At 47.6% G+C, this 9,232-nt stretch overlaps 1 protein-coding gene across 1 annotated transcript in view; it reads right to left on the minus strand.

Moving 5' to 3' along the window:
* MTNR1B (melatonin receptor 1B) overlaps positions 1 to 1,672 on the minus strand; it is a 13,860-nt gene extending 12,188 nt beyond the window's left edge. The window contains exon 1 of the mRNA XM_077780605.1: positions 1,474 to 1,672. Within this exon, the coding sequence (XP_077636731.1) occupies positions 1,474 to 1,672 (199 nt within the window). The remainder of the gene's footprint in view (positions 1 to 1,473) is intronic.
* Between the last annotated feature and the right edge of the window lie 7,560 nt (positions 1,673 to 9,232).

Raw genomic sequence — 9,232 nt, forward strand, 5'->3', positions numbered from 1 at the left:
GCCTCAGGGAAAAAAAAAAAAAAAAAAAAAAGCAGCACTCACACCCCCCTCCCCAGTCTCCTTTCCTATAGCAGGTCCCCCACGTTATTCACCAGGGAAGCTCAGTGCACCAGGTTATCTATCTCTAAACACCTGATTAGTCAGGGAGAGAAGTGACCTGTGTCAGAGCCTGGAGGACACAGCTCTGCTTCCTTCCTGGCCCTCATGCACGGGGAAGCATGTTTGTGGCTCCCGCAAAGGGACAATGCGATCAAAAATATCAAATGCTACTTTCTAACCATAACCTGCTCCTTCATAATATGTAAGCTTTTACTCAAGGCACATAATAATATCCTGAAAAAGGTATTGTGGATAATACTAACCACCACCACTGAAATGATGGCGTTAGAAAGGATGTTTCTACTTAAGGGTTGTTTCCCGTATTATGAACAGGAGCTCCTAATTTTATTTTTTGTTTGTTCTTTAGATAAAAACACAGGAGTCACAGACCCACACAAAACACATCTACCCATTCACTACAACTGGCCTTGCTGAATGGTCCGGCTCCTTAGAAAAGCACCGTTAAACTACATTCTTGGCTTTCTTGCTGTTGCCTTTTAATTTTAATTCACTCTAGTATGTGAGCTGCCCTTAAGCCCAAACTAGGAAATTACAAATTGACAAACAGGGCTTTGAACTTCTTCCCAGGCAAGTGCTCAGCATGCTCCAATGATCTCTCAGGATCAGAGTTCAGAGTTCAGAGACTCCCTCCCGCCGCCTTTGCAGACCTGAGGAGTAGAAACATTGAGAGTGGGCAGAAAGGGGAAAACTACCCTCAGGATTGCAACCCTGTTTTGCCAAATCATTGTTTCAATCTTCACCGAATCCCACGAATTCCCTGTCTTCAGAAAGGACCACATTATGTCAAAGCAATGTAGCTCCGCCCAAGCAGACCCTGCATCTGCACGCTCTTGGCTGGAAATGGGTCTTTGGATGAACTGGAGAGAAGTTTCCAACCCAAAGCTCACCGGAGCGCTTGTCATTGTCTTGGCACGTACTTCGTGCACCCCTGTGCTCAGCTGCGGAGGGAGAGAGGTGTCAAAGGTCCTGAGATTCCTGTGGCCAGATAGGGGGCACCATCTGGACCCGCACACATTGGAGCACCCTGGGTCCAGCGGCTTCCAGCCACGTGCGTTCCCACAGCGCCGGCGCCGCGCCAACAAGCGCACGAGAAAAATTTTGCTCAGTTCACGCTGGCACAGGTGCGCCAAGGGCTCCCTGGGCAGCTCCGAGAGGCGAACGCCAGAGCCGCACGTCGGGGAAGGGCAGGAACTCACCCTAACTTTTGAGCTGAGGACCACGCTTGGGGACTAGGTTAGAGAGAAGGAAACGGGGCGCCCGAGACTGTGCAGGGACGAGGCGGCGGATGGCGGGGTCAGGGTGGAGACCAGACGCCAGGGTCGGGTCCGCCCCAGCAGCCGGGACGCCGCTCACCTGCGTTCCGGAGCTTGCGGTTCCTGAGCACGGAGAGGATGACCAGGAGGTTGCCCACGACGTCCACCGCGGTGGTGACGATGAGCACGGTGGACAGCGCGGGCGCCTCCCAGGGAGGACGCGCGGTCCCCGGCCAGCCGGGGCGCACGGCCAGCTCGCCCGCCGCGCAGCAGTTGGCGGAGGAGCCGTTCTCGGGCATCGTGGACCGTCCCGCGCCGCGCACGCCAGCCACCGCGCCACCCGCTGTCGCCGCGGGGAGCGCGGTGCCGCGCCGGGAGTTCTTGCTGTCCCTTCTGTGCCTGGGGCCTCGCCGGCGAGGGAGGAGGCCAGTAGGGAGGGACCCAGGGGAAATTAAACATGGGCAGGGGGCGGAGAAAATGTAGGAATGAGAGGACGCCCTGGAGTGACGTTGCCAGCAGGAGCCGGTCCTCCGTGGCTGGCTCCGGAGCCCAGCCTGTGCCTGGCCCAGCCCAGGTCTCGGTTCCTGAGCACACCTCCACGCCCAGATCCCAGATTCCCTCCTCCCCCAACCCCCCCAGGGAAGCTGTGCCCAGGAGGGACACCCGGGTTTGCAGACTGGAGAAGGGGCTAGAGGTGGGGATCTGCCCACCCGTTGTCAGAAGGGCAAGGTTTGCGGCGTCCCCACGTGGGGCTGTGCGGCTCCAAAGAGAACATAGTCCCCAGCGTCTGGGGGCAGATCCCAGGACAAAGTAGGTTAGCGGGTTACACTCCAGGCAGCTACAGGAGACAAACCAACCTGTGCGATTTATTGAGCACGTGTGTATCCAGGGAGACATCGATGCTGTCTCTGCCCTGGCCTCTTCATAAACCAAGACATCTATTGACGTATGAACATTTTTTTAAATACGACGATACTTAAAGAGATGTATGGGCAATACTGGGAGGATTCTTAAGGTTTTATTAATTATTAAGCGGTTTTGGGGAGGGGGGTTAGAAAAACAACAACAACCTCAAAGAGTGAAATATAACTCCTGGAAACAAGGAACTTAGATGCTCTTTGAGCACTTACTCTGATAATAACAGTAGCGAAACCTCTTTGAGGATGAATGTTATGCCAAGGACTGTCCTAAGCACTTTGCACCTTATGAGAATCGCTGAAATCAAAATGACAATTTTAAATAGGAGGAGGAGGTGACGTGCCTGGACACATTGCTTCCACGAGAATACAACACGGTACAGCCACTTGGAAGAGCTGTTGGTGGTCTTATGGAGTTAGACATAATCCATCCTTCGACCGGAAGTGAAATGAGAACAAAACATACATCCACAAAAAGGACGTGTACCAGGATGTCCAGAGCAGCCTTAGTTCTAGTAGCCCGACCCTGGAAACAGCCCAAATGCCCATGAGTGGGTAAACACATTGTATATTCATACATAGAATATACCACTCTGCAATAAAAACTCCTGATATACACAACAGGGATTAATCTCAGCAATACTCTACGGAACAAAAGAAGCTAGACAAGGAGTACATACTCTACAATTCATTTATATGAAGTCAAACTATGGGAAAAATTAATCTATGGTGACGGAAATTAGAACAATGGTTGCCTGTGGGGGGTGAGGATGGACTGGGACAGAATGTAGAATACATTTCTGGGATGTCATGTGCATGATTTTTATGTAAATAGAATATATAAATTATAAATTTATATAAATTTATATAAATTTCTATAAATTATACTCTCCCATTTTCAGCCCATCCCAGTCCCCAAGAACTGAAAACAAAAGGAGAATGCGATCAAGAGGGAGGCAGTGCTGGTACGATGATTCAGGAGAAGGATGTGATAGCTGGAGAACAGCCGGAGCCCAAGGACGGAATATTCTAGTTTGCATGGAGAAGCCCCTTCCCCGTGGTAGAAAGGAAGCAAGCCCGGGGGGCAAGTTCCCAAGTGTTCCTAGACTACTGTGAGCAAATGAGGGAGTTGCCCTCTGGCCGCTCTAATCTCAAGGAGTTTGAGGCTACCTCATTAGGCAAGATGGGGGGTGGGGTGGGGAAGAATGTGGGAGGTGAAGACCGGAGAAGGTATGAAATGTCATTTCAGAAATAGGTACACTAACTAGGAGCATGGCTGATGTGTCAGGAGAGATTGTAAACTCCTGTGCAGCTTAAGAGCATGGCTTTAAATGAAGCCAGTCAGCCTCGTGGGGCGGATTGTCAGTCAGCAACCTGAATCCACTGGGGACAGGCAGGGAGGGGTCCGGGGGAATTTGAGCCGGGATTGGGGTTGGCCAGAGTAAATAACTGAAGGAAGTGTGAGGCATGGCTGGAAGACAGAGCCTTGGATCTACATTAAATGAGAGATGCTGAGAAAACGGGAGGGGCTGAGAAAGAGGAGATCAAGGAAGTGAAGCGAATTCAAAGAATTGTGGGTAAATCTGAAAAAAAAAAACAAACAAAAACCACAACCCAGATTGTGGTGTTGGACTTGACTGACGCTTGAGACTTCTTAAGAGTGCAGATCCTGTTTGAAGTGAGGGCTCCCAGTGTGATGATCGGAGTTGGTGGCGGGAGGAAGGTGAGGGAAAGTTCGTAGGAAATGAGAAGGTATTGTGGCAGTGAGAGAAAAGGGAAACTGAGTCAGGGGGCAAATCCCACTGAATGAAGAGGAACAACGCAGTGGGCAAGAGAGCTGCTGGCCAGAAGCTTTTTATCTTGATGAGGTCCCAGTAGTTCATTTTTGCTCTTGATTCCCTTGCCTTTGGGGTTGTGTCAAGTAAGAAATTGTTGCGGTTGAGGTCAAGGAGGTTTCTTCCTGCTTTCTCTTCTAGGGTTGTGATGGTTTCCTGTCTCACATTCAGGTCCTTTATCCATTTTGAGTTTATTTTTGTGTATGGTGTGAGAAAGTGATCTAGTTTCATTCTTCTGCATGTTGCTGTCCGGTTCTCCCAGCACATCTGTTAAAGAAGCGGTCTTTTTTCCATTGGTTGCAAATGACATATCAGATAAAGGGCTAGTATCCCATATCTCTAAGGAGCTCACCAAACTCCACACCCGAAAAACAAATAATCCAGTGAAGAAATGGGCAGAAGACATGAATAGACACTTCTCCAAAGAGGACATTCATATGCTCAGCGTCCCTCCTTATCAGGGAAATAAAAATCAAAACCACACTGAGATACCACCTCACGTNGGAAAAAAAAAGAGAGCTGCTGGAAAGAGGAGAAGAGACATCAGGACGGTGTGAATGTCACCAGGCATTTCCAAAGAAGGGATAACCAAGCTCTCCTAGTTCTTACAGATGCAAATGTGCAAATAAAGCAAATAGAAAGTGACACTTCTGTGGCTTTCAGCGGCCCTCAGAACAATAGATGAGTTGAATACAAGATAAATTGCCCCAGTTCAGCACACCAATAACACACATGAGGTTAATTGAGTCTGAAGCAGGAAACAGCCCTGAACTGCCCTGGGATGTGATCATGCTCATATCCACAATAGTGTATCAGAGATCTTTGGGCACCAGGAATCAGGGTGCTCTCTGTCTAAGAAGTCAGTATTACATCCTGGCACAGCCGACCAGGCTGGGACTTAAAAGGCAGGAAAAAGGTACTGAGACTTTGGAAGACAGTTTGATGGTTTCTTACAAACTAAGCACACTATTGCCATACAATATAACGATCACACTATTACATATTTACCAAAAGGAGTTGAAAAGTTATCTCTATACTAAAACCTGTGCATGGGTATTTATAGCAGCTTTATTCGTAATTTCCAAAAATCGGAAGCAACAAGGTATCCTTCAGTAGCTTAATGATGAATAAACTTGAATATATAGAGACAATGGAATATTATTCCTCACTAAATAGAGAAATGAGTCATCAAGGCACAAAAAGACACGGAAGAACCTTCAGTGCACATTACTAAGAGAAAGAAGTCGATCTAGAAAGGCTACATACTATACGATTCCAACCATATAATATAGAATATAGTCTGCAAAATGCAAAACTATGGAAATAGTAAAAAGATCAGTGGTTGCCAGGGCTTAGGGGACATGGAGAGAGAAAATCGGCAGAGCATGAAGGATGTTTAGGGAAGTGAATCTATTCTGTATGATACTGAGGTGGTGAACTGGTGTCATTACGCATTTGCTCAAACTCATATAACACCAAGAGTGAACTCTAATGTAAACCATGGACTTTGAGTGATAATCAAGTATCAGTGTAAGTTCATCAACTGCAACCAATGTACCACTTTTGGGGGGCAGGGTATATTGGTAATGGGGGAGGTATGAATGTGCAGGTGATTTGTATAGGAACTCTTTGTGCTTTTTGGCTGTGAAACCAAAACTGCTCTAAAAGAGAGTTTACTTATGAGGCGCCTGGGTGGCTCAGTCAGCTGAGTCAGTCTGACTCTTGATTTCTGTTCAGGTCATGATCCCAGGGTTGTTGAATCAAGCCCTGTATTGGGCTCTGTGCTGAGCATGGAGCCTGCTTAGGATTCTCTCTCTCTTTCTCTCTCTCTCTCTTTCCCTCTTTCTTTTTTTTTTTTTAATTTTTTAATGTTTTATTTATTTCTAGGAGAGAGAGAGAGACAGCATGAGCAGGGGAGGGTCAAAGAGAGAGGGAGTCACAGACTGAAACAGGCTCCAGGCTCTGAGCTGGCAGTCAGCACAGAGCCCGACGCGGGGCTCGAACCCACGAACTGTGAGATCATGACCTAAGCGAAAGTCGGACGCTTAACCGACTAAGCCACCCAGGCACCCCTCTCTTTCCCTCTTTCTCTCTGGTCCTCTCCCCCACCTTCTAAAATAAAAAATAAATAAATAAAAATGAAAAAATAGTCTACTTAACAAGGGGAAGGAAAAGGGAAGAAGGAGGGTTGTTGCTAGGGAGGGTGAACGTGCCCCAAGACTCATACATCCTCAGCAAAAACAGAATCCACCCCACTATCAACAAAAAAGACTACAGCTGGGGCACCTGGGTGGCTCAGTTGGTTAAGCATCCGACTTCAGCCCATGTCATGATCTCACAGTTCATGGTTCGAGCCCCATGTCGGGCTCTGTGCTGACAGCTAGCTCAAAGCCTGGAGGCTGTTTCAGATTCTGTGTCTCCCTCTATCTCTGACCCTCCTCTGCTCATGCTCTCTCTCTCTCAGAAATAAATAAAACATTAAACAAACAAACAAAAAAAAAACACCAGACTACAGCAAATCAGGAGAGGGAAGTCATGACGGTGGAGAGGTTGAAGCTGGGACACCCAAGGTGATGGAGTGGGTCCCCGATTTAAGAGAGAGGGTATCCTATTCAAGAAACTGAGAAGACATCCCAGAAGGAGTGAGCTCAGGGCAGAGAGGTTAGGCTGGACTGGAGAAGTGGGCAGGAACGGGTCTAGGTAGGCCTCAAACCCACCTTGAGGACTCTGGACTTGTCCCCGTGTGGCGAAATCTGTTGAGGGGTCTGCCGGACATCTGCACCCTGTCCAACTTTGCAGGCTTCCCTTCTAATGCAGAGAGGACATCTGCCATGGGAAGCAGTCCCCACTCTGACTCTTCCAAGCGTAGAAGAGAGGTGATGGCTCCAGTGTTCCAGGCAGATGGCCTCTTAACACGAGAGGATTCTTTTCACAATAGGTGAAACCAACAGTGGCGGCCAACAGTGAAATGAAACTATAGGGGAAGAAAAATCAAAGCCTGGAGGAGGAAGAGGAGAGAGACAAAGGAGAGAGGTTCAAGATTCCTAGCTGGTTTCTCAACAAAATACATCAACATGTTGAACCCCTACAGAGAGTCTTAGTGTTATAAAAATGAGCAGGAACTGGCATTCCTTACACTTGCCCCAAGTCCAAATGCAAATCAAAATATGCTCACAAGAGTTCAGGATCTCACATCCCAACAACAATACCTTTCAATCTGGATAGTACCTGAAACCTTTTCCAAGCCACTTTACAGAGATCATCTCGTGTCCCCTTTTGAAAGCTCTGTGAGGCCTGGGAGGCAGGTATGATTGGTCCAGCTGGGAAAGACAGGAACAGGCTCTCAGAGATAAGTCACTTGCCAAGTTTAGTGGCTGATGAGTGGCCAAGATGAGTCTGTAAACCAGCTGTCTAGCAGAGTCCGTTTCTTTTATTGAATGCACACAGCTTTTACTCCCACAGTACGAAACATAAGAAGAACGTAATCAAAATTTTCTGTAGGTAATCAGTTTGCAACATGGCTGAAACAGCCGCTTGTCCTTTTAATATTACCTTCAACAAGAATGGCAACCATGGCTGAAAGTGAGTGTTTATTGTGTGCTAGACATACGAGACATATGGATTCTTCATTGAACCCTGACGTCTCTAGGAGATGGATACTATTACTGTGCACCATGAAGGAAATGAGATTCAGAGAGGTTAAGAAATCTGCCTGATGTTGCCCAGCTGGGAGCTAAAATTAGAATCTAGGCTTATTCCAACACCCTGTGCAGGTGGTATTGCTCTGGCATAGGGAATATTACAACCTCTGAGTCCTTCTCCATCTCAAGAGAAGGATGGGGAAACTTGATGATGTTGTGCAGGGTAAACCCTGGGAGAAAATGGTTCTGTTAGTTTTGAAAAAGATGGGTGTTATATAGATCACCTAGAAGATATATATACCACTGCCTAGCAATGGGAAGATGTCCTAATCGTTTCCTGAAGTGAAGAATAGCCTGGAAAGAGGAATATCGTACCACAAAAGAGTAAAAAATAAAACAAAGCAACAAAAACCCCACCTTCCAGCCAGTCTTCTGCTGTTACCCAGCACACCCCCACGGCAGAGACCAGTAAGGGGACCCAATGACCTAGCGGGGCCAGGCAGGGTCAGAGCTGCAGATGTTCTCTCTCCACTGATGGTTGCATGATCTTTACCTTTTCTGACTTTTTCATTCCCTTCAGGGCAAACCTCAGAGCGAGAGTTACTGCCCTGGTCATTTCTGACTTGAATCTAATCTAACAGTTCAATGTTCAAGCAGAAGGGGCTGACCCTTCCCTCAGAACCCGCTGAACACCAAGGTCAGTGCTTCTCTATTATCGTACACTGTCCAGAATAGGTTATTTATAGGAAAAAATAGAAATAGTTAAAATTGTTTAATTTTTTGCTTTGTTGGAAGTTCTTTGTTTATGGTTTACAGTTTACCAGAACGGTATACTTTCCTAGTAAAGATAAAAAATGACAAGCTGCAAATCATAAGCAGAAAGCTTCAAGGGTAAGAGCTACACCAATGTGATGGTTTTAACTTTTATAGAAGGAAATTTATTTTGGGATATTAATGCTTGTTTTTAAAAGCTGGGGACAAGGGGACCTCATTACAGGGAAATCAGTCCAAAGAAGTGAGGCTCTGGGAAGAACAGTGGGATCCAGAGACCAATGACGGCTCTGCCTCCCAGAGGAAAGGTCCTACAAGATGGTCCTGGAGCCTCCGCTGGATGGGGTGCAACCAGCCTCCTGTCTCTTGGGAGCACTTTCCTTTTTTTTTTTTTTTAATGTTTTATTCATTTCTAGGACAGAGAGACAGCGTGAGCGGGGGAGGGTCAGAGAGAGAGGGAGTCACAGACTGAAACAGGCTCCAGGCTCTGAGCTGGCAGTCAGCACAGAGCCCGACGCGGGGCTCGAACCCACGAACTGCGAGATCATGACCTAAGCGAAAGTCGGACGCTTAACCGACTAAGCCACCCAGGCGCCCCATGGGAGCACTTTCCTTACCAAAGAGTATTCGGCCCTGCAGACACGACGTCATCAGCCCAAGCCTTTTCCCCAGAGACTGGCCGCTATCAGCCCGCA

This window comes from Crocuta crocuta, unplaced genomic scaffold (genome assembly GCF_008692635.1).
Source record: "Crocuta crocuta isolate KB4526 unplaced genomic scaffold, BGI_CrCroc_1.0 scaffold78, whole genome shotgun sequence".
In the NCBI taxonomy this organism is placed as follows: Eukaryota; Metazoa; Chordata; class Mammalia; order Carnivora; family Hyaenidae; genus Crocuta; species Crocuta crocuta.